This window comes from Esox lucius, chromosome 5 (assembly GCF_011004845.1).
Source record: "Esox lucius isolate fEsoLuc1 chromosome 5, fEsoLuc1.pri, whole genome shotgun sequence".
NCBI classification, from domain to species: domain Eukaryota; kingdom Metazoa; phylum Chordata; class Actinopteri; order Esociformes; family Esocidae; genus Esox; species Esox lucius.
The window spans coordinates 7920552-7947327 of NC_047573.1; the positions used below are offsets into that span (position 1 = coordinate 7920552).

The window sequence follows — 26776 nt, forward strand, 5'->3', positions numbered from 1 at the left end:
AATAAGTCTGCATGCATGTCTTTGAGGCGCTTCGCTAAGTTGGAAGTGTTCCCTCCTTTAGTCTCGAAAGTTTGAAGGCGCCGTTTGCATAGTGGTTTATGCAAATGTATTACTCCCTGAAAATCCGCCTCGAACGCATAGTTCACGACTCTTACTGTTTGTCTTTTGGACGAGTCGAGGCGGAGCTGCACTTGCCGCCATCTGTCACGTTTTGGACCCCCGGTACCTACGGTACTGTACGTAAGTACCAAGCGTGCCGCACAAGCCCTGAAAAGTGAAGCCAAAACGTCTCGATCGCCCCCTGGTGAGTGGTCCCAGTATAGGTCATAAACCCCGCCCTCCCCATGTTATTCAATGGGACGCGAGACCAACTAAACAATTAAATTACCCTTCAATTATCTTTTTTCCGAAGCTGGTTTCTGTCATTTACTGTAGTTTGTATCACACTAATGTAAATTCAAGAGTTTGTTTTTAAAATAAGTTGGTTTTTAGTTAGTTATTTAATGCTCTAAAAACGGTGGTGTGATGTCGTGATTCACAGCTTTGATTGACAGCTATGTGAGCCAAGGAGCCACTGAAGGACTGAGGAGATTGGAGCTTTACATTTAATCTCTAAATTTCTATAATTTATATAATTTCACACGGACATAATGGGTTGTTCTGCAGTACATTGTGCTAACCGATCTGGCATTTCCAATCGATCTTTGAATTTTTTTCGGTAAGTTAAATTTATAAGCTATTTAATTAGTAAATAAATGTAATGGGCTAGCTAACGTTAGCTAAATGACAACAAGCCTCGTTAATAGCTAGCAGGTGATCGTTAGCTAGAAGTTACCAATTATTTTTGTATTAGGCCTATTCTAAATTAAGGTTAAACATGATGTAAGTTAGGCTATAACATATCGTCTAGGTTTAACAAGCAAAGGTTGCACTGTACTTGGACTTGCGATTGATTACGGTATGCGCATTCTGCGAGGGAGAGTGAGGGCGGGGCACAGGGGAGGGGCCGTTGATTTCGTGGCTTTACGGCTTTACTTCCTGCTCGCTACTGCGCATAACTACTGCGCAGAACTGGTCCCAAGATCGCTATCTGCGCAGACGCAAGTCCAAGATGTCAGCGTCATATCGGGACACTGGCGGCTTCATTTTTCACCAATGGAAAAGAGCGAAAGGGCGTCGTCCATTTTATATACAGTCTATGGTAAGTAGAGTGTGTGGATGGGGGAGGGCCCGTTTGTACAGAATCGGAGCAAATGTTAAATGGCACCTTTTTCCACCGGAATATGTCCTGGTCTGAAATGTCCTGGTCTGAAATGTCCTGGTCTGAAATGTCCTGGTCTGAAATGCACTATGTATTTTGTCAGGGCGGTGAACAGGGCTGGGTGTATGTTAGAGACAAGCCTTCAAAGTAGATTCCTAGATCTACTGACACACATTAAGAGTGAGAGAGAGCGAGAGAGAGAATAAGAGATATTGTATCTTTTTATTTCCCCTCTTTCTTTCCCCTTTCTTCCCACTCCAGACCCCCTCCTCCTCTACCCGCTGCCCTGCTCTCCCTCCCTCAAAGTGTGCTTGTTCTTTTTCTGCTTCAGAAATTGAAAAGGCAATTTGTGACTAAATGCAGTGAATTCATTAACAAGACATTGGGGAGCATTAAACAGCGATTGAAGGAGGACTATTAAAAGCTTCACTATAATTGCTTTCGTCTCTTCCACTAAACTTGTTTTTTATGTATATTTTTTTTTTGCCATGGAGTAATGGCCCCCATAAATGTATGAATTAGGGTCTTTTTTGTGATGTGTCTGACAGTCCTTGAAAGTAGCTTGGTAGGTAGTTGCCCTCTCAGCACAACAGAGGGCGGTGACTGCAGTTCGATGCTCTGGAGGAGTCCTTGAGAGTAGACACTGCAAGTATTGCAGAAAAAGACTACTTAAACAAGACAACATAATGCAATTATCCGAGCAGTTAGCTAATGTGGGGATATTTCTTTTCACTTTCTGGCTTCAAAAGAAGATGATTTACTTCCTGATCAGCGCCATAATGAGCATTGAACACAGCCCATTTTTTTTTTGTCTCTGTGCTTTAAGGAGAGTAGATTCAAAATGATGGGTAACTACAGCTCTGGAAAAAATGAAGAGACCACTGCACCTTTTTCTTTCCTTTCCAAAAAAGTTGAAAAAGAAAGTTTTGAGACCATGTTCCATGTACGAGGCCAATGGGCCATGTTAACTGTAAGAGGCCATTACTTTGAAATCAGCGGTCCGCCATTTTGCTCGCTCTCTACAGTTTGTTTTATAGCTCAGCGTGTGAAGGCCCCCTGCAATGGTCACTAGAAATGCTCTGACAAATGCGATAACACATATCAGGGGGTCTCTTGGGATTAGGCCCAATGTAAATCTTCTCCCCAGCACTCCTTAGATCAACCTTCCATCACGATCATCTTTTGAATCCCTTCCATTGCCTCAGCCCTCCATATTTTCCTCCACGCAAGTAGAATCACGTTTTTGATATTCTTTTAACTTTCATTAACAACATGTTTCGCTATTTAATTTTGTGAAATTGAATTCTTTAAATCTTCTTTAAATCATATTTTTTGGCCATCTCCGGTGAGGTGTTATGTTATACTTTCAGATCCTTGTATTCGAGGTTTTATTAAAAGAAATCTATGACAATGCAGTTATTTGTGTACTGATTTACTCATGCCCTATGATTTTCATGAAAGTCTTCACAAGTAAGAGACGTTGTCTGCAGCAAAAAGTCTGCAGCTTAGTTTGCTTTCTCAGTCAACCGTCAAACACTTTAAAAATCCCCTAATGTGAAGACCGTGGTAGACATGGGAGCTATAGCTTGTGTGCGCACAAGCTGTACATTTTAGTACATGTATATTCCATGATCGCACGTAAATGCATTTTGAAACCTGAATGTGGATAGTCTTAAAGTCTGCATGTATACCATGGATGTGATACAAAGTGCTTCCAACTATTCTCATTGCTTTGGTGACAAATTTATAGTAGCAATAAGGCACTATTCGAGTTTATGGTATGGAGTTTAGCCATTAAACCATGTCTAAGGCTGTATCCATGCGACTATATTGGCAATACATCACATTGGCTTGTGCCTTATTGCTTAACTGTAGCTTTATTGGTATCAGTTGGTACAATCTCATGTTAGCGCTAAGCTTCCTTTGAAATTAAATGTATAAACCGGAAGATCGTCCTAGTTTTCCATAATCTGGTGTGACACTACAACTGTTTTTAATCAGGGTAAATGTAGCTTTTAGCTGTGGGCAGTGGGAGAGCTCTCTGTTACTCAGTGTTAAAGGGAGCGGGCTGAGGAAGAGGAGGAAGAGGAAGGAGAGAGAGAGGATGTGTGGAAGGAGGGGAGGAGATAGATATTTTGAAAGCAAAGGAGGGAGGGGAAGAGAGAGAGGTCAAAAGAGTGGTCGAGTTAGTGTGAGAGAGGGTGGAAGAGATGGAGATACTGAATGAGATTTAGGTTGGGAGAAAGAAATGGTGAGAGGAGAGAGAGTTTAGAGAAGATAGATACTGAATAAGAGATATGGGAGAAAGAGGGTGGGAGACCCAGAGGGATGGAGAAAGAGATAGGAAGGAGGGAGTGATGGGAGAAAGAGAGAAGATAAGAGGCTATGTTATGGCAGGCATATGCCTATGAGAGGAAGAGATGAAGGGAGAAGGAGCCCTGCTGACTGGCTAATGTTATGCTGTGTATGGTGCTCTGGGGTTGAGCCTCCAACCACCTGCCACTTACAGATAGAGAGATATAGAGGAAGAGTGAGATGAGGATGACAGAGAGGAAGAAGAGAATGGGGGAGAAGGAGGAAGAGATCGATAAAGACATAGAGGAAGAGGGAGAGACCGAGAGAGAGCGGAGGAATAGATAGATGAAGAGAGCGAGAGAGGAAGCCTGCCTGAGCGAACACACATCATAGCATACAGCTGTCCTCTCCATGTTCGGGAGCTTTGACCCAACCATCAGCTAACTAGGACCCCTTACAACACGTCCCTGGGTGGGTGGAGCCATGGCAGGGTCCTGGACACAAACACATACATTTGTTTACCATTATTTCTGCCAGGTAGGTATTACAAAGAACATAATGTTATTACAATAATTTCGATAAGAACATAATCTTATTTTAAATTTTCAACGACCAGGGAAACGTCTCAGTTACTGGCCCCACTGATAATTTACTCTGAATTGGATTGACACTTACAACCTGGTCTGCAGTCAAATATTTCCTCTCACATTGGGGCTCTGAAGCGTTGATGCTCACGCTGATGAGATGGAGTTTTAATTTGGTTTTGCATCAGTTAAAACTAGGTCCTTCATTCAATCACTGCATATTGTTGATATAATCATTTGTGAAATACAGTACCAGTCAAAGGTTTGGACACACTACAACACAATAGAACTGTCCGCCTAACTCAACCAATCAGTGTTAATTACCGGTTGCAGTGGGGAGAAGCCTCTAGCAGAGAAGCAGAGGAAATGTAACCCCTAGCCTACCCTGAGCCGGCCTTTGTACCCTAATCCTGATGTTCCCTGCACACGTGACACTGAAAATCACAATCTCCTCCCAGTCCTGAGTTGTGCAGTGGTTGCTCTGCTGGCACAGTTGATTGTATACTGCTAAGCATGAAATGATCAGGGTCCACTTGAACGTTGACCTTGCTGCCATATTCTCCCTTTAACGGATCTCTGGTAGGATTGTGCTATTAGACCTGGAAATTAGTTGTACTGTGTGTCCTTGAACCTTGACTTTGTAGCGGTATAACAACAAAATGTTCAACTCCCCCTGCTGCTGAATCACCCCGATCAGATTTCCATCCATTCAGCAAATATAATATGAGTATCTAAGGTATAGACATTTTTGACATTCCTACATCATCATCAACGCCAGTCATTACTGCACATGCACTACAATCACTGGGACTACAATCACTGAAACCTGCTTTAGAATACAGGAAGAAAAAACTAAATGTATTTATTCATGGTCTCCATCTCGTTCTGTCTCTGCAGGAAAAAGGAAACATTGCAGTCGTGTTTAATGTCGGAACGGATGACATAAACATCGAGGAGACGGCAAAGTTTGTAAATGATGGAAAGTACCATATAGTGAAGTTTACGCGGAGTGGCGGTAACGCCACACTGCAGGTGGATGACCTGCCTGTCATAGAGCGCTATCCCACAGGTAAGAAAGCTGCACATTTTCCCTCAGAATCCCCTCTGCCACTGTATGAATGTACCTGTACATGAAAGGACCAGGAAGAATTATTGTTGTCAGGAAAGGTTGAGGTTAAATGTTGGGCTATTTTAAAAATGTTGTATGACATTTTGCTGTTCTTGATGGTTGGTGTGTGTTTTTTATATATATATATATATATATATATTTATATCTTTGTATATTATGTGTTTATTTCTCGTAATAATCTCTTCCGGTTCTGTACAGTATCCTTTCAAATGTCAACATGTCAGTAGAACTATGACTGTCGGGCTGAGAAGGCTTTAAATGTCAGCGCTTGGGAGTCATGAATGCACTAACATTTTAACTGCTAAAAGGCTTTGACAAAGGGCTACACAGGACCCAAGTTGCGGTGAATTATTTAACGTCTCGTTAGGTGACAGATTTTGTCGTCTTCCCTCATACACACGTTTTCAAATTTCCTAAAAGTTCATCCCAAGTCCCCTCTCCTCCGTCCTCCCTTCCTGACCCTCGGATCCCTGTACGTGATTGGTCGGCTGGTGAGTTGTCAGTCAGTTGTGAGGCTAGTGGATTGGTGCTCCCCGGGCCCACGACAGCTGACTTTCACAGAGGACGGTCATGTGTATCCCCGAAAGACTTTCGAAATCTCCCGCGCCCCGTTTTCTCTCCGTGGGTTTTGAGAAAGCCGTGTTTGAACTGAATTCATTTTCTTGATGACACAAGTGGAGAAGATGGGAGAAGTGTCGTCTCATTTGATGCAAGGACACTTTCAAGCTCCTCGCCTCCCCCACTTACCTTTGATCTTTTTCAAAAGGAGGCCAGTGAGCAGTGAGCAGACAGTATATTTGTTTGGGAACCATGCGTTTCTCTAACCAGGACTGCAAAATTAGGATTGTTGTGTCAAACAGCAAAACCTAAGTACCAATTTCAATGCGGATTGATTTGAATATTCAATTACACAGAGTAGACATTTTAATTTTACTATCTTAAGTAAGGGAAAACATTCTGTTACTTGGGATATTAAAATAACAATGTCTACTCTCTATAATTTGAATATTCAAATCAGTCCAGAGTGAATTTGATACAACAATTGGAATATTGAAGGTGGCAGGTAACTTCCTGTGCAGACTCAAGTATACTCTGGACAGTCAACAAGAAAGCAGTCAGTAATCAACTAATTGTACCCTGAAACAGCCAACGGGTCTGTATTATTCTGGTGTAAGAACATACTACCCCCCTCCATCATACCAGTACTCCGTTATAGAGCCTTTTGGGAAAGAGGACTTTAAGAAGTGGAGTGTTCGATTAACAGGGAAAGAGACTTTTTTCATTTGGCAGGAGCATGCTTGTATGTGAGGAGCCACGTCTGTCCTGCAACCCGAAGTGACACATCTATCCGGCTCTGAGATCACCATCTGTGGGTTATGCACAGCCCGGCCACGCACCTCCTCGAAAGAACCCGGACCAATGTGCTCCTCACAGTTGAATGCGGTGACGGTTGCAGAAATGGCTTGACGAGTTGTCATTTCCTTCTAGTATTTGAAGATATGAATTCAGACGGCTCAATGTTGGAGGACATGGTTGGGTTGACGTACATGTCTGGGACTCTGGGAGGTGCTTAGTGTGTTGGGGAGGGGCCTCGCCCGTAAGCTCAGCATGGCCTCAGTCTAATTCAAGCATCCTGGGATGAGGACAAACCAGAAATGATTTCCACCTGTTTCCATTCCCTCTCCTCCTTCTGTAATGTTTGTTGACCTTTTCAGGCAGACCCAGTGCTTTCAACCAGACTAAAGAGGATTTTTATGGCCGGGGACGGACTCGCTCGTCACTCCTCGCCCAAGGTAGACCAGGGAAATTAATGTCTTATGACGTGCGACGAACATGAAGGAATACAGGAAACCCCAGAGGGTTAATAGATTGACTGGCTTTGTGGTCTCTGTAGGATCTCAGCAGGCCGGGCCATAGAAGGACTCCGAATACAGAAGGACAGACACCCAAACAGACATTAATATATAGATCCATCTGTTTACTAATTTGGTTGTTCTTTGAGACTTTTTTAAAGATTTTGCCTAAAACATAATGAAATATTATATATTGTAGCACAGAGTAACGTCTAGAAGGAAATGTGCTAATTAAGTTAGAGGTTGGTTAGCTCTCTAAGGCAGACTAATAATGATGTTTTCACACTAATTGGTCTTTTGACCAATCAGGTCAGATCTTTTCCCTAATACAGAGTTGAGCAGCCTGTGTTTGCAGCCTAATGAATTCATAGCTGCAGGATTTCATGTGGTGTGAGGAGAGGAGGAATTATAATCATTCACTGACCAAAGATCCTTCTCAACGACAGATTAAACCAACTGGCTCAATAGAGAAAAATAATAAGAAAAATACACATTCATTACAGTAACCCCCCCCCCACCACCCCTGAATGTCTTTGAATCAATTCATAATAAATTGGTTGTCTCTAGCAAACAGTGAGGTTGCATAAAGGACATTGAGTTTCAACAGCTACGACGTTCGGTGTGCCAATGAATCATCATCATTTATTGCAGTTGTCATTTCCTTGCAGTTAAAACCAGTTCCATGTATACTTACAGCAGGCAATGAGTTCTATGGTAAACTTGGCACTCTGGGCCTCTTTGTTAAGTACTGTATATGAGGTCTATACTCTTCATGCGTGTTTACAGTCGCCCGCCTACCTCTGCAATCAAACCAAAACCACTCATTTGCTGAGGAAAACATCATCTCACTCCAATTCATGCATTTCAATTTGTGTCAGTGGTACAGCCGAAACAGCTAGACAATAATCTAATTGTTTTTATGTAAATAAGGACTCTACGCTTTATATCAGTGAAAACAAATTAAAATACTTGTCAGCTAAACACTTACATTTGATATAATCTGCAGTTTAGCAATATCTTTGAATGACCTTCATTGTCAAACAAGCAAATAATGCAATTAAATAAAATATTTAACAGTAGCTATTCTGAACGTATTTGAGATAACCAGTGTAGCTGCACCTTATTTCCAATTGGAATGGCCTCTTAAGCCCTGGTCAGTTAAACATTAGTCTATGATAAATGCAGGCACAGGCACATTTTTCTGTGTTTCTTTTTTGTAACTAATTCGCCGAAGACCAAACACCTGTGCTATTATGGACACAAGCAAACACGGCTGACATTTACTCAATTTCCAAAACTGAAACAACAGTTTCTTAACTTTCATTTCCGCCTTGACTGTCATTTCCCAAATTAAGATTTTCAATAAAAAGTGCGATAAAATTATAATTAGTGAAATGAATTAGATTTGGTGCCATAGTCAGAATTTGATTGAATCTGTCTCAAAGAGAAACTGATAAACTCCCCAAATTAATTTAAATTGGAGGGAAGTGGGAGAGTGGAGCAGACTGGAAAAGCAACTGACGTGTCTAGTTAGTACTTGACATATTTTATATTTCAAATTTTGCAGAATAGATGAATATTTAATGATAATATACATTGAGTAGATATGTACTGATATCAACAACCGTATCACAGGTTTTCTTTAAATTACTTAGATATTTGTGCCTCCCACACCAAAAAGTGTTTTTTTTATTAAAAAAAATTTATGTGATGGATAACATTTTCATTAGGCTTTGGGAAAAAGCAATGTGATTGGTTGACTCAACTTGCATTTCAACTAGTAAGGGGGAAAAGCTTGTATTGTGAAATGGTTAGCGAGAACAATAGCTGTTCTTTTTAATTAAATCCAGTAATTATTGGCATATTATTGCAGATTAATGTGTTAACTAGGTAGTTAACGGGAACCCCCAGACACTCTGTGTATTTTAACTAGACCGCAGCTAGCATTATCAACTTTCCAATTTCTCTTCGATCCGTTGCTAAGGTGAATCTGCGACTTAAGTCAGGGCTCAAACAAAATTGTAAAACGCCTCATGCAAGTAAATATCACAAATTCATGTTCTGTTTCTGATGTTTCAATTCACTTAAATATCAGATTTTTTTTTCTAACTAGGATTGTCCCTGCACAAGGAAGAGCTGAGTGGAGCCTTCTTGAGAAGGTTCAAGTTAAAGGGTTAACGTTGGGAAAGGTTTAAAGTAGAAACTAATAACATTTATAGTCATAGCAGGCAGTTGAAACACTAATCCTAGCTCCTCAAGCAAAGTAACCTAGCAATCCTCCAGTTTATTTAAAGCTCACCATTTCTCCTTGTTGCCGTTTTACCCACATGGATAGATGTCTGCTATAGATGTGGATCTGGTGTTAAATAATTGGTCCCATAAGAATGATTTGAACTCTACTGAGCTACCCATAGGTCAGGGGTATTCGACTCTAACCCTAACCCTTGATGACAGTTGCACTCCATTTTTCCATTTCCACTCCGCTAACCAGGGAGTTATGTAGATCTGCGACACCAGGTGGGTGACATTAACGGTGAGGTAGAACGGAGAACCAGCAGGCTGCGGACCTTGTCTAGTAACAGTTGAATACCCTTGATAAGGGGCTTTTGAGCCCTACCTCAATACTCAACTTTTTGAGTAATGTCATGCCTATTTATCTCTCCCTGTTGCTTTTTTTCATTCTCTCTCTCTCTCTCTCTCTCTCTCTCTCTCAAAGCACTTACTTTGTCTCTGTTTTCAAATCTTCCTATTAACCCAGTCTGAATGCTCATAATCACAATTAATCGACTCCCCCCCCCCCCCCCCCACCACCACTATGCCGTCCTTGTTATTACACCCCCTGCTCTCCCGGAGCCTGATGAGCCTTTGTCAACATCTCTGTCAGTCTGGCTCCACCCACAGTGGGACTGGCTCCACCCACAGCGGGACTCTACATCCTGTTTATTGCCAAAATGGGCCCTGGAAAAGTGGCCCTACTCAAGTGGATTTCTTAGGGGAATAGGGTGCCGTGTGGACTCTGGACAGCTGGGTAATGGCCACCCCAAGCCATCAGTGGCCACTGGCGAGTTCCACAGCGAGTCATAATAATAAGAACGGACACTGAGGATGAGGAACGATGACAAAAGAGACGTGACGCCGAGGCAGATAAATGGCGAGCGAGAGAGAGGGAGAGAATGAGAAAGAAATGTCGAGAGAGAGAGACTGAGAGAAAGGGAAAGTGAGACATAAAAGGAGAGGGACTGCAAAAGGTAAGGAGCAGAACAGATTGAAAGACTGGAGGAATTGAGGGGACCACGGTTATAAAATGGAAGGGGAATAATTGTCCCACTTGTACCTCTCCGTTTCTCCCGCCCCTCAGATAATCTCATTAAAAGTAAAAGTACATTCTGCCCACTTAACAGGCCGTCAGAATGGCCTCAAGACAATTATTTGAGCCAAGGGGTGTATTCTAAATGACACAATATTACCAAAATAGGACACTATTCCTGACAGTAGCTCTGTTGGCCCTTTTCAGAAGTAGTGCCTTCAGTGGGGAATAGGCTGCCATTTGGGACAGGGGTGGCGATGCAAAAAAAAAAATCAACAATCCATTTATCTCACTGTAGATGCCCACATCTTTTGGCATTTTTTTTCCATCACGTTTGTTCCCTTCTTTCTATTATGCGTATAGTACAAAAGAGTTGAACAAGCAGCCTTAGACATTGCGGGCAATCTCTGTTCTCCGGAGTCTCGGCCATGGAAGTAATTCCATTACAGTGGTGCTGTCAGGCCCAGAGGGGGCAGGAGCAGGCAACCAGACTACTCCATTGGAGGGAACAGCTAGTGCTGAGAGCCTGCCTACCCCGGACCGCACACACATAATGGAGCGGGGAACCCTGGCCTTTTTTTATACTGTTTTCAGAGCATGATGCACTTACAACACTCCCTGTCTAACGCTCTGCTCTCTCCCTCTCTCTCTCTCTCTCTCTCTCCCTCTCTCTCCCCCCTTCCCCTCCGACCTTCTGTCGAACTCTTTCTTATATCTCGCATTTGTCTTGGTTTTACTGTGCTTCCTTTCCAGTTCAGCTTCTTGTTCTCCTCCCCGCTCCATGGTCCCTTTGGTGTCAGATGCAATATAGGAAGGAGGTGTTTTATTGTCTCTGTTCTTTAAGTGACAGCAACTGGAGCAGTAATGAATCTGAAGAGGTGAAACATCAGGAACGCCACGCCGGGCTATTCACAGGCCAGGCAGTCAGTTTTATGATTATGTCTGTACTGGTTTACACACACGCACACACACACACACACACACACACCATATTTGGTATCTATGAGCCCCTGTTTAGTCCGGCCATTTTGTCATGAACAAATCCGTCATAAAAAAAAATAGATTAATGTATTAAGTAAGTATTGTAAGTATTGCCAGAGAAATTCCTTAATCTCCTTTTAATTTCCCGGCCGTTTGTTTTTAGACGAACAGCAGAAGAAGCCGTTTGCGTTCAGCACTTTGTTCATTTAGTGAATGTTGTGTTCTACTCAGAGCTTGTTAGAAGATAAAGGACTGGGACTCATCCGATCACTGTATTAACTCCAATTACACCAGGAGCTGGGCTGAGCTAGGTGGTCTAGGGAGGAGTGGGGTGTGGACGGCTCCGCCACCCCCATCGCCACTGTCTGGCAGGGAGGAGATAAGAGATCGGTCCCTGTTCCGCCTTCTCAGACCCAATCTCCGTTCAGCGGCAGGGCAGGCAGGCTGGGCCCAAATCGCCCCCAGCAAACCACTGACACTTTGGGCGATCCCTCAACGTTCCAGGGACGTCCACTCTCTAGAGTGGAATGCATTGGTATGGCTAATGGTGGGGCGAAACCCAGAGGACAACAGATTAAATGGCATGGTTGTTTTTGGGGACAACATTGTTTTGGTAATAAACAAACAAATGTCCCAGTAAGTGGGTCGAAATCGTGTTCACCAGTTTTCAAAAAAGGGAACAAAGCACTGAGGGAGACAGAGTGGATGGTTGTGTGTTTGTGTGTTTGTGCATATCTGTGTGTTCATGCCTTTGTTTGTCTTCACACCCTCCCAAGCCAGTCTCTTTCTCCTGTTTCTTTCTCTCTGGGGTTTTACTTTTTGCATGTTTAGCCTGTAGCCTGAAAAGTAGATTGAACAATTTTCTCAACCCTATCATTTGGAGCGAGATTACTGTTTTGTCAGCAGATAACTGGAAGGCATAAACATACAAATAGAATTGCATATTCGACCAAAATAAAGTAATAAAAGTCACACAAGCACAGTGTCTCTCCTGCAGTGTGTATTGCCTCATTCTAAATGATGCCCATCATCCCTCCATCCCTCCTCTTCCCATCCCTCCATCCCTCCTCTTCCCATCCCTCCATCCCTCCTCTTCCCATCCCTCCATCCCTCCTCTTCCCATCCCTCCATCCCTCCTCTTCCCATCCCTCCATCCCTCCTCTTCCCATCCCTCCATCCCTTGTCCTCTCCCCTCTTTCCAAGCCTTCATCTCTCCTCTTCCCATCTTTCTAACACTTCATTTCTTCTCTTTCCATCTCTTTGTATCCCTTCATCTGTCTTTCCTTCCGTCTTTCTATCCCTAAAACTCTCCACTTACCCCCCCCCCCTTTTCCCATCTTTCTATATCTTCATTTCTTCTCTTTCTGTCATTTCATTCCTCCGGCTTTCATCTGTCCATCTCTCCTTATCTCCTTCCCTCCATTCCTCTGTCTCCATATCTCTCCACCCCTCCCTCTCTCTTATTGTTCCCCGTCCTCCGTTTTAGTCTCCACCCCGGGGCTTGACAAGAACCGGCACTCTGCGGCGGACTCCCAAATCGCGCCCTTCCCCTGGGCCCTTCATTTGTGCGTTCACGCGCATCTGTGCCGAGTGTCCCAAAGCTGAGAGAGTGGAAGTGATTGCTAATTAGACCCTCCAGTGTCCACTTTTGGCAAGGCTGCAACGATCCCGGCTTCACCAGTAGAATCCCGTTATTTTTAAGTTTGCGCAGTTTCACATAAAATAACAGCTGCTCGGTTTGTGACACATTTGTTTATGTCCTAATTTTGAGATTTGACACACGTACACAACCGCCACCGTCAATGAAGTGTTTAACCGATACTGAGGTTTTTGTCCGTGTTACTGTAGTGATCCACTTAGTGTGTACGCTCAGTGCATTCCGTCCTTTTAAGTGGTGCAGTTTGCTTTTGCTTGGATGTTTGAAACATCTCACAGCAAACTGGCATTGTGATTAGTGTCCACTCTGACTGGAGGGTTGGCAGTTTGATCCCTGTCAGAGTCATTCCAAAGACTGTGAAAATGGGAAAGGATGCATCTCTGCTTGGCACTCAGCATCAGAGAGATAGATTTGGGGTAAAGCAATATGACTTGTGACTTGTCAAGCGGAAACAGGACATAGGCACCTTCTCTGAGCACTTCTTCTGTAGATGTTGAAAGGCTTCTTACTGTCTCTCAATATCAATGTTCTGTAGAGATGTGTCATTACGTTTGGCCTCTAATTCACCTCAGTGTTACAAATGCAGAGTGTCAAAAGCCTAATCTGTTTACCTCACTGTCAGTAGCCTAATCAGTTTACAGTAGTCCCCATAACCTTGTCCACTCTAAGTGCCTGAACTTGAGATTTCTAGACAGCTTATGTATAGGAAGATACTGGACCCTCCTGTGTCGCCTGATCTTCAGATCTCCTGTATCGGTTGATCTCCTGGCCCAGAATGGCAGGTCCCCATCCCATCAGGTACCAGCAGAACATCACGCAGCGCCCTTGTGAGATAGACCTCACAGGACAGGGTAGGGAGAGGTGGCTGCACATCCCTTACCCTGTCTGTCTTCCTGATCCCCTAATGCTAGCTGACATGATTACAATAACCCCCCAACCCACAGCCCCCTGTCATCGTTTCGAGTCAGACTTGGCTCCCGTGAGGTCTGATCTGTATCTGAGTCATACGCTGGGAGGGTGACCTCTTCAAAACCTCTCTCTAACCTCTTACGCTCTCTTTCCCTCTCAAAGTCTCTCTCTCTCTCTCACTTTGTCAGTATCCATTCCTCTGGTTTTCTCTCTTACCCTATATCCCTCTCTCCATCCTTTCTCCAATCACGTATGTAGCCGTTCTTTCTCGCTCCACACCAAATTGCTGTCAGTCCGCTGAACCCTTACCTGCCCAAACAAAATTAATGTGGTTGATGTGACAAAACATTATCAATCAGCCGGAAGAATGGAGCTTGTCGGGATTCAATTTTAGAAGAAGACAACAGCTCATGGGCAGAAGCAGGAAGGGGGAAAGGCCCTCAGAGTCAACAATCACTGTAGCGGAAGTACTTTCTCTGTCTGGAGAGGTGATTGGACCTGACAAATGCTGCGTGTCAAATGTAACCCTATATATATACTACAGTATATATTTACACTATGTTGTATGACTACTTATAGGTACACAGTTACAGTAGGGAGAACAAGTATTTGAAACACTGCCGATTTTGCAGGTTTTCCTACTTACAATGTAGAGGTTTTCCTACTTACCATGTAGAGGTCTGTAATCTTTTATCATAGGTACACTTCAACTGTGAGAGACGGAATCTAAAACAAAAATCCAGAAAATCACATTGTATGATTTATAAATAATAAAATTTCATTGCATGACATAAGTATTTGATCACCTACCAACCAGTAAGAATTCCGGCTCTCACAGACCTGTTAGTTTTTCTTTAAGATGCCCTCCTGTTCTCCACTCATTACCTGTATTAACTGCACCTGTTTGAACTCGTTATCTGTATAAAAGACACCTGTCCACACACGCAATCAAACAGACTCCAACCTCTTCACAATGGCCAAGAACAGAGAGCTGTGTAAGGACATCAGGGATAAAATAGTTGACCTGAACAAGGCTGGGATGGGCTACAGGACAATAGGCAAGCAGCTTGGTGAGAAGGCAACAGCTGTTGGTGCAATTATTAGAATATGGAAGAAGTTCAAGATGACGGTCAATCTCCCTCGGTCGTGGGCTCCATGCAAGATCTCACCTCGTGGGCCATCAATGATCATGAGGAAGGTGAGGGATCTGCCAAGAACTATTCTGCAGGACCTGGTCAATGACCTGAAGAGAGCTGGGACCACAGTCTCAAAGAAAACCATTAGTAACACACTACACCGTCATGGATTAAAATCCTGCAGCACACGCAAGGTCCCCCTGCCCAAGCCAGCGCATGTCCAGGCCCATCTGAAGTTTGCCAATGACCATCTGGATGTTCCAGAGGAGGAATGGGAGAAGGTCATGTGGTCTGATGAGACAAAAAAATAGCTTTTTGGTCTAAACTCCACTCGCCGTGTTTGGAGGAAGAAGAAGGATGAGTACAACCCCAAGAACAGCATCCCAACCGTGAAGCATGGAGGTGGAAACATCATTCTTTGGGGAAGCTTTTCTGCGAAGGGGACAGGATGACTGCACCGTATTGAGGAGAGGATGGATGGGGCCATGTATTGCGAAATCTTTGCCAATAACCTCCTTCTCTCAGTAAGAGCATTGAAGATGGGTCGTGGCTAGGTCTTCCAGCATGACAACAACCCGAAACACACAGCCAGGGCAACTAAGGAGTGGCTCCGTAAGAAGCATCTCAAGGTCCTGGAGTGGCCTAGCCAGTCTCCAGACCTGAACACAATAGAAAATCTTTGGAGGGAGCTGAAAGTCCGTATTGCCCAGCGACAACCCCGAAACCTGAAGGATCTGGCAATGGTCACTATGGAGTGGAGTGGGACAAAATCCCTGCTGCAGTGTGTGCAAACCTGGTCAAGAACTACAGGAAACGTATGATCTCTGTTATTGCAAACAAAGGTTTCTGTACCAAATATTAAGTTCTGCTTTTCGGATGTATCAAATACTTATGTCATACAATAAAATGCAAATGAATTACTTAAAAATCATACAATGTGATTTTCTGGATTTTTATTTTTTATTCCGTCACTCACAGTTGAAGAGTACCTATGATAAATATTACAGACCTCTACATGCTTTGTAAGTGGGAAAACGTGCAAAATCGGCAGTGTTTCAAATACTTGTTCTCCCCACTGTAGGTCCCGAAATTATTGGACTCTGACACGTTTTGTTATTTTGACTGTTTACCTAAATATATTCAAGTTACGGTTAAATAATGAAAATGTGCTTAAGCTGCAGTCCCGCAGCTTTAATTTTGAGGGTATTCACATCTAAATTGGAGGAAGGGTTTAGGATTTACAGCTCTTTAATATGTAGCCCCCTCTTTTTCAAGGGACAGGTGTGAGCTATTCCTTTGTTATTTCTTCATTAATTTAGCAGGTAAAAGGTCTGGAGTTGATTCTAGGTGTGGCATTCAGATTAGGAAGCTGTTGCTGTGAACCCACAACATGTGGTCAAAGGAACTCTCAATGCAGGTGAAACAGGCCATCCTTAGGCTGCAAAAAAATAATCCATCATAGAGATAGCAGGAACATTAGAAGTTGCCAAATCAACAGTTTAGTACATTCTGAGAAAAAAAGAACACACTTGAGCGCTCTGCAATACAAAAAGACCTGGATGTCCACAGAAGACAACAGTGGCGGATGATTGTAGGATCCTTTCCTTGGTGAAGAAAACCCCCTTCACAACATCTAACCAAGTGAAGAACACTCCCCAGGAGGTAGACATATACTTATCCAAGTGTTCCATAAAGAGAAGACTTCAAGACAGCAAATACAGAGGTTTTACCACAAGGTGCAAACCATTTATAAGCCTCAAGAATAGAAAGGCCAGATTCGACTTTGCCAAAAAACATAGAAAAAAGCCAGTCTTGTCCTGGAACCGCATTCTTTGGACAGATGAAACTAAGATGAACCTGTACCAGAATGATGGGATGAATAATGTATGGAGAAGACTTGGAAAGGCTCATGATTCCACATAAACTGTTAAACACTGTGGAGGCAGTGTGATGGCATGGCCATGCATGGCTTCCAATGGCACTGGGTCACTAGTGTTTATTGATGATGTGACAGAAGACAGAAGCAATCCAGATTAATTCTGAAGTGTATAGGGATATATTGTCTGCTCAGATTCAGCCGAAGTTGATTGGATGGTGTTTCACTTTATAGATGGACAGTGACCCAAAACATACTTCGAAAGCAACCCGGTAGTTTTTTAAGGGGAAAGAAGTGGAATATTCTGCAATGGCCAAGTCAATCACCTGATCTCAATCCAATCCCGAATGGATTTTACATGCTGAAGACAACTTAAGACAGCTGCAGTAAAGGCCTGGCAAAACATCCCAAAGGAGGAAACCCAGCGTTTGGTGATGTCCATGCATTCCCGAGTTCAAACACTCATTGCCTGCAAAGGATTCTCGACAAAGTATTAAAAATGAACATTTTATTTATGATTGTGTAAATTTGTCCAATTACATTTGAGCCCTTGGAATAAGGGGACTGTGTATAAAAATGGTTGCAATTCCTAAACGTTTTATACAATATTTTTGTTCAACCCCTTGAATTAAAGCTGAAAGTCTGCACTGCAATGTTATCTCGGCTGTTTAATTTCAAATCCATTGTGGTGGCGCACAGAGCCAAAATTATTAATACTGTGTCCAGTGTCCAAATATTTCCAGACCTAACTGGATACAGTGTATAGTGTTTTTTTTGGGATACTTCCAGTGGCCAGTGACCTCATCAACGTCATGGCTTTGTTTCTTACATTTTTTTCATTCAGTTCACTATCAAATCTGGTGGAACTCCAATCAATTGAGGAGAAAATCATTGATATTGCTGCCATTGGCATAAATCTACAAACCCATATATTTGCCTTTTCAGTACACAAGACACTGACATCAGACACTCGCATGATCAATGTGTTCAGTTTTTGGACCCAGAGGATAGTCCAACACATCTTCCACCAATTCAACATGAAATAGTTTTGATTTTTTGTCCTATAATAATATTACTAATAATAAAACAAGTTGTGGGATTCTGATCTGCTTCCAATATTGTTGTGATTGTTTCTTGATCAGCTACTAAGACAATATTTGGTTGTGATCTTTGAAAGCAGAATTTGTTAGCTTAAGTAGAATGCAAAGGCACATTATGCGGCAATATTTGCAAACTGAGATGAGAGGATGAGAGGGATGACAATCTTTTTATTTTCCTAATTTGTTCATCACGAGGATTCTTACTGTAGCCTTTGTCAAAGCCTTTACTAGTATTTTAATTGTTTCCAGTATGTGTCACCTATTTTGACACATGTATCTATGATTCTTGAAATGTCAATGTTGATGGCTGTTTTTCTTAGTTTCTTTGTTAGCTTCCTAGTAATTAGTAAACTTGTTTAAAAGGGATGTAAATGAAGGTGTTATACATATAATGTGTTCTACTCTAAACCATAAACTGTGTGCAAAAGGTTGAATGTTTTTTCATAAACTATAAATTCTGAGAATGTATAACTAGCTAAAAACTCTGCCAAAAAGAAAGAATGAACTGAAGAAAAAATGTTTTGGAAATCATTTTGGCAACTTGAAAATGTTTAAATTTGTGATTTGGTTTTGATTTATACAGTAACATAACTTGATTAACCTAGTTGAAACATCAGCGTGCTAATTCTCAATTAATATAGGAATAATTTGTTGGCTAAAATTAAAATAAAAGGCTTTGAGTAAGTGGAAGTGGGTCGATGGACTGTTGTAGGTAACTTTTGGTTTTGTTAAACATCCAAAACGTATTAAAAACTTTGTGGCAGTTGTTATAGCTCAAGGATTAAGTATTAACATTTAACCTTTGACTTTACAGACTTTAACCAATGAAATGTCTCTTTAAACTTTAAAGGCAACAATGATAACGAACGCCTGGCGATTGCTAGACAGCGAATCCCATATCGACTTGGTCGAGTAGTTGACGAATGGCTACTCGACAAAGGTAAAAACATTGATTAAAATTTCAAATAAAAATAATTTGATCATAACCTAGCAATACTTTTTTGTAACCAATAAACCTTAAAAAAATAAATGTTCAGTAAAACGTAAATAAAACGAAATTATTTTTAAACAGTTAAATGTAGATAGCTTGTGACATTGCACACTTTTGCATAATGTATTCTTCTTTTCAGTTGTTTAATACGTGTGTCAACTTCAGGTTAAAGGGACTGTAAACATAAATCTAACTACTTCCTGAAGTTATATCAACACTGTTAAAATGTAAATAACGTATTATAGCATTGTTTTTATTTGTTGTAAATACCTAAATCCTCAACTAAAAAAGGTCCAGTTAAATTATCCATTCAGTTGATATTTGTAGTGTTACATATCTTTGACACGCATGTATACATGTATGTGTTTATTTTACAGATCATACTGATTAAACTGCTAGACATTTTAAATTTTAAATAGAATGTAATATTAATTGGCATAAAGAAATGAGTCCCTTTAACAGATATTGTAAATATGTACTGTATAGGGTATGAAGATCAATGAAATGTTATTATAAAACGCAAAAGTTTGAGTGCATGCGTTTTTGTATGTTTCTAAAACCCAAGTAGTATATTTCACGTAGTATTGTGCCATTATTCTTTTCTGTTTTTCTGTTTCAGTCCTTCAGTTTATTTTTATTTTACTGTCATGAATGGTTTGAACCATGTCATGTGTATGTTTCATGTTGCATTCACTACTTGCTAAAAGGCAGTCTTGATATATAAGTTTAAAAGTAAAAGGAATAATTGTTTGTTGGCAAAACTTTAGAAATGTAAGTTAACTCAAGTAATGAAACTCAAAATTGCTACATATATTCTATCATATTCATGTTTTTTATTCTCCTAATGAAACCTTAAACTCATACATAAATGTTAATTGGTAAGCGATGTGGTTGGTGATTTCAAAGGAATTAGTGTCAAGCTGTTCAAGTAGGATAATTTGACACTTTGGGATAACGCATCTGTCAGGTCTATTTTCTCAACACACAATTTCCCACATACAATCTGTCCCTTTTTAATTTCCTTCACATATAAAAACTCACACTTCTGAAATGTTTGTATTGTTTCTGTGAGCGACAGGATTTCCATGCCTACCAACTGTTAATAATATCCGCCTTGCACTTAAGTGGACTCGATTGTCCTTTTAGCAAAGCTACATTGATTTAAGACAACAGTAAATGTTTTAGTTTATTATGATTTTCCCTTTGAATCTTCGTTGTTTCATGGGCATCCCATCATTCTAACCGCAATAAATTACCAGACGGGGCTTGCCTCTTAAAAAGGGTAATTTATCGCAGCTCATCAGCCGACTGGGCAATAATCTGTCTTTCTTATACTCAATTATTTTCTCATTACTCTTATTTATTTGCTTCTGTTGTGGCTCTAGTTGCCAGTAGGGGGTTAGCGGGGGGCACAGTCCATCCAACGTACATTCTCGTATATGTGTAACGTCGTTTTCCCGCAGGTCGTCAGCTCACCATCTTTAACAGCCAGACCACTATTCAGATTGGGGGCTGGGACCGGGACCGGAGTCGCTCGTTTCAGGGCCAGCTCTCCGGCCTCTACTACAACGGGCTGAAGGTGTTCAACATGGCCACGGAGGGAGACCCCAACATCCGCATCCAGGGGAGCGTCCGGCTGGTCGGGGACTCGCCGTCGTCCATCACGCCGCAGTCCAGCGCCAACACGGCCAACCGGTCCGAAACGTCCACGTCGATCATGGAGATCACCACCACCACCACGGCGTCCAGTAGGAGGGTGAAGCAGACGACGCCACGGGAACCTCAGCAGGTAGGGTTCAGACGTCACGCGCAATGTGGATGCGCGTCTTCCGTTGTTTTCGTCCAAGCCCCTTTGACGTGAACGCTACCACACACGTCCCAACAAACCCACATTAAGTGTAGCTCACTAATTATAGGTAACGGCGTGTCCGTACACGCTGTGTGTGCGTGTGTACTTTCTCATTTTTCAATCTGTGAAATGTACTGCGAGTCTGATAGGGACTTCCTGCCGTTTAAAAGGCTTTGTGTGTGTTCAACATGGAGTACAGAACGTGCTCACGCAACACTGTGGACATCCTCGTAGGTGGCCTTAAATGAAGAGTATCCTTTTGGCTGTTCTGTATTCTGATGATGTGTCTGACCTGCAGCCAGGCATCAGTTAGGTCTCATATGGGGTAACGTGACACCCCCCCCCCCAGCCTTGTCCCGTCGAACTGTTTACAGTTACCCTGTGTTCCAACACATGGCCCGACATATGCTGCCAACAAATGTGACACGTCACATCTAGAATATATGTAAGAGACACGACTGCCGTGGATGGCATTAATACAACTTCTGTCTGGAGACAGAGATATGAGACGCGAGGAGACACATTCATTTTGAGTAAATGAACACAAGCAGGTCAATTTTCACCATCCAATTTGTTGTTTTGATGAATGCTTGAAAGTAATGAATATCAGCCGCTTTATTAGTTATGTTTTGCTTGCGAATCTTATTGACAACTAGGCGTTTTAAAGAAACATCTCCGTAATTCAGTAAGAGATTGACGAGATGTTTGTGGAAAAATCCATCTATCATAATTACTATACAGGCAATTATGTTTATTTCACTCTCAGACACAAAAAGTCCTTCATGCTAGTTTAATGCAATGGCTGTTTGCACTAAATTCTACTCTCTTTTCGTCAAAAGAAATTGCCTTTGAATAGGGAAGCTTATTGCTTTTGAATGACTCTAACAATTTTAACAATGCTGTTTTTATTGGTTGCTGAATTGTGTGAGGACAAGACTGTATGGTCGTTGGTCAGACAGGACTCAATTAGGTCATTGTATCTTAGGAGGGGATGGGGTGGCTGGGTCCTACCTCTCTAAAGTTCCTTTTGAATGTCTCGAGTGGCCTTCTCAAGTGCTGTTGTTGTGGAGGAATAAATAAAAATGCAGGGCAACCCAGAGGGCATTTTCTGCCTCCGTGCTCAAAAGAACAAATAAAAGAACGACAGAAAGAAAGAGGATAGGCCAATGAAAACCAAGGCAGTTCTGGTTTAAATTGTTGTGATTACATGTCTTGGGACAAAAGAGGGTGATTTTGGTGGAGCGGTGAACACTGAATTGCTTTCATGCCAAATTGATGGACTAGAGCACGGGTTTAGAGCTCACCCCGTGGGTATATGTGCAGTGGGCTTGAAGGAGGTCTCTGGCTAATGCAGGACCTGCCACAGATTTAGTCAAATAGAAGAAGTCAGGGGAAGTGGTTTGCTTCGCAAACTGGTGAGTTGACATCTGCAGGCATAATAACAGGTCTCCGGATGACGGCCAGGCATTTGATTCACACCACAACTTTTGGGGGATTTTGTATTCTCCCGTCGGTTGCCTTGAAGTTGCGTGTGGTAATTGCGAGGTGCTCAGCCAGGGGGGGAGTTGTGTGTAACAGCCGAAGGGGGAAATTTGTTGATACTCAGTTGTGTTTGCTCTGAAAGCACGAGATTAGAAGGGGTAATGTATGAATAATGCAGTCATACTAAGTCTTTTTCTCTAAAAGTAATCAGAATATTCTGAATTCTCACTGTCTTCTGACACTTTAGTTTAAGTGTTACTGTATGTGAAGGCCTTTCTGCCTGTCAAGTGGGGGGATGTTCGGGTGTGGGTGCTGCTTTCACATGTATCGCGGACACGTTCAAAGCTGTGTGTTAGCAGAACTTCAATAATTTAACAAAATGTACAGTTTGTGGAAGTGCAACACTGTGCAATCGGAGCAAATAGGAATGAAGAATATTGTAAACGGCGCTAACAAGCCTAGACAACACAGTCAAAAATACATTCACAACCAGGTTTATTTGCCCCATCTAATTTAATATCTCTAGCCTCAGTCACTCTGTGAGATGAGGGACCAGGTGGATCCCAAGCTCGGCACGTTGGTTTGTTGTCTCATTTGTGTATAATCACGCCATACAGGAGAAAACATTAATGCTGTCCTGATGCATGTTGTCTTTTGAGGGAGATACTTTGCATTCTATTGCATGGGTGTGTTAGAATTCAAGGCTTTTGATAGACTTACATACCCCCACAATAGCAAAAGATGACCCAGTTTCAAGGAACTGCATACGGGCAAATTGGGACCCTGAAATAGACACAGTCCTCTCAATCCCTCCAACCATCCCTCCTCACCAGAGACTGAGAGCGAGAGGGAGATGGACAGATACCAGCTGAGACAGAGAGAGAGAGACAGCAAGAGAAACAAACAGCAAGAGAGACAGCGAGAGAGAGAGAGAAGAGAAGTACAAAGAATAATAAGAGCAAATTAATTCCATTACTATTATTCCTTTCCATTTCATAAATATTGATCTTTCCTCTTTGTAAACTCATTCTGGGCCATGACCATGGATGGAGCATTCAATCCACGTTGATCTGTATTGTGTCCCATCTCTAATCCATGAATGCAACATTTCTGTAAATTGTGTTAGAAGCCGAAAAATCTGGCTTCAGGAAGGAAATGAAGCTTGCTATAGATGACGATGTGTCTATCCTATTTTTTGGTTCCAAACTGGTTCAGTTAAACATAACAACAGTGTGGTGAAAATGACAACGAAAGCGGTCCGTCTTTGCTCCCAGGTGAAGGGTTTACATAGCCTGGTGGCTTGGGCCAGTAACTACAAGGTTACTGGTATGAAAATAAAACTTTTATTTTCCCCTTGGGCAAGGCACTTTCCCATATTGGTTCCTATAAGTGTCATTGCGTATTAGCATCTACGCTAAATGACTACTGTGTGAAAGGTGTTAATGTGTGTGAAACCATTGAAATAACTTTGTTAGCCCTGACCATGACATAGTTAGCTTCAACAGCCCTTATATATACATTTTCACAATGTTTGTGTACTTCATATCTGTGTGTTTGGGTGTTTTTGTTGTTGCTGTAATACATGGCTCAACTGGAAATGCCCTAATGACATCACAGGTTGACAGGAAGTGCTTATGCAGACCCTCAGCCTGAAACCACAAGGAGCAAGAAACAACCAGAAAGGATGCACAGTGTCTAGGAAAAACTCCCTAGTAGTTTTGGAATCTAGGAAGAAACCGAGTTAGGAGCCAAACTCTGAGGGGTAGCCTCCACAGGATTTGCCGGGTGAAGATTATATAAGTTTGTGATCTGTTTAGGCCACTTCAAATGTTTTGCATGTTCAGGTGACCAACAGGTCAATAAATACAGATGGGCTGTGACCAGAGTCATTAGGCAGAATCCAGATCAGCTGCACAACCAGGTGGACTGGGACAGGGATGACCAGGTGGACAGGGATGACCAGGTGGACAATGACAGGGGCGACCAGGTGGACAGGGATGACCAGGTAGACTGGGACCGGGATGACCAGGTAGACTGGGACAGGGATGACCAGGTGGACAGGGATGACCAGGTGGACAAGGACAGGGACAACCAGGTGGACAATGACAGGGACAACCAGGTGGACAGGGACAGGGATGACCAGGTGGTCAAGGACAGGGGCGACCAGGTGGACAGGGATGACCAAGTGGACAATGACAGGGACAACCAGGTGGACAATGACAGGGACAACCAGGTGGACAGGGACAGGGATGACCAGGTGGTCAAGGACAGGGGCGACCAGGTGGACAGGGATGACCAGGTAGACTGGGACAGGGATGACCAGGTGGACAGGGATGACCAGGTGGACAAGGACAGGGACAACCAGGTGGACAATGACAGGGACAACCAGGTGGACAGGGACAGGGATGACCAGGTGGTCAAGGACAGGGGCGACCAGGTGGACAGGGATGACCAAGTGGTCAATGACAGGGACGACCGGGTAGAAGGGGACAGGGATGACCAGGTAGACTGGGACAGGGATGACCAGGTGGACAGGGATGACCAGGTGGACAAGGACAGGGACAACCAGGTGGACAATGACAGGGACAACCAGGTGGACAGGGACAGGGATGACCAGGTGGTCAAGGACAGGGGCGACCAGGTGGACAGGGATGACCAAGTGGACAATGACAGGGACGACCGGGTAGAAGGGGACAGGGATGACCAGGTGGACAAGGACAAGGATGACTAGGTGGACAAGGACAAGGATGACCAGGTAGACTGGGACAGGAATGACCAGGTAGACTGGGACAGGGATGACCAGGTAGACTGGGACAGGAATGACCAGGTAGACTGGGACAGGGATGACCAGGTAGACTGGGACAGGAATGACCAGGTGGACAAGGACGACCAGGTGGACAGGGACAGTGGCAGCAGGAATCATCAGACAGAAACTCGATCTGCAACTCAACCACAAAGTGGTCAGGCCAGGTAGTCCTGAAGCGTGGTCCATATGCTCAGGTCCTCCTAAGATTCATCTGGACACGAGGAAGATTTGAGAGAGCTTTCCTTGGATCCAAAAAAATACCTCAGCGTTAAATTCAGACTGACTCTAGTCCCGTTACATAAAGTAATGCATCATAAACAATTGGGACTGAGGCAGGGCAGACTGACCTTATTCCCCTGGGACAAAACCATTGCAGCGTAAAACTAGGGACTGAGACTGGGGGTCCGGAGGCTGTGGGCCCGTTCAAAAATAGAATAACTCTTACCTGATTTATCTGTTTAAATAAAGGTGAAATAAATAAAATACTAAAATAAAATGACAGTATTTAAAATAAAAATCTATTTAACAGGATGTAAAGTTAGCAGCGTTCCTCATATACATTGTACAGCACCTTGGAATAAATGAGAATCATTTAGACTCATTGAGAGTCAATGAGAATCATTTAGATTGAACGGGAATCGATAAGAATCAAATACATTCAGGGGAGCCTTGTTTCCTAACCCTGACTCACATCCATTCTGATAAAGTGTTGAAGAATACAATTTGCTGTTGGACACAAAATCGATTGCTGTCTCATTACAACAAGAGACTCACATTTTGTGAAACAGAAATATAATCCCTGGGTATAGATAAGAGCTGAGGGCTGGCGCCTTATCGTCATTATCTGGTACAACCGTATCCATAGTGATGCAGGGAACAAATCGATATGGTTAGATGTCATGATGTTCTTTGACTATTTTCCCAGCGTTTGAATATTAAAACAGGCATCTTTGTTGTGACACTAGGGCAGCAGATAATCTCTCTGAGCCCTGGCAGGTGGTGACTAATGATGCAAATTAAAAGGTTGCCCTGCCATTGAGCAAGACAGTTAAATAGACAGTTCACGCGAATTACAAATTGGTAAATTGAAACTAATGGAGATGATTTTGCTGTGGCGTGCATTTTATTGGAATATCAGGTCCATGTTAACGGAGTATTTGGGAAACAAATCCCATTCAAATAAAGGTCCCGCTATATGCATTTTTGTCAAATCTGGAACAATAGAAATAAACTCTCTGCGGTCTCCTACTGTATGTACTTCATCAGTCCACCAAGCTCGTCTTCAAGCCTAACCTGTGTTGCCTTTCACGTTAGCACAGATAAAACCCATCTAGGCAGGAGTCAGCCCCGATCTGGTTCCTCTCCCTCCCTCCCCAGTCCAGCCCTTCAGCCTCTCCGTGTGTCCCAAGCCGTGGTCCAGCCAACGCTGGCGAGATGCGTTTAGGTACGGCACATAAAGAGACGCATCCGTACACAGGTTGGACACGTTGCCATAATCATGCAGGCATCACGTTGGCATCGCGGCACCAACCTCCAGCTACTAACGCAGCTTTGATGTGA

The 26776-nt window shown here is 42.8% G+C and overlaps 1 protein-coding gene across 32 annotated transcripts in view; it reads left to right on the plus strand.

The window, feature by feature from the left end:
* The window catches only part of LOC105006738 (neurexin-1a), a 389916-nt gene that overhangs the window by 313753 nt on the left and 49387 nt on the right, over positions 1-26776 (plus strand). For 24 of the 32 annotated variants that reach the window (XM_034292318.1, XM_034292322.1, XM_034292324.1 and 21 more), the window contains 3 exons: positions 5038-5209; positions 18939-19028; positions 20543-20868. In XM_034292318.1, coding sequence (XP_034148209.1) covers positions 5038-5209; positions 18939-19028; positions 20543-20868 — 588 coding nt within the window. The remainder of the gene's footprint in view (positions 1-5037; positions 5210-18938; positions 19029-20542; positions 20869-26776) is intronic. The other 8 variants (XM_034292336.1, XM_034292338.1, XM_034292325.1 and 5 more) reach the window with 1 other exon arrangement.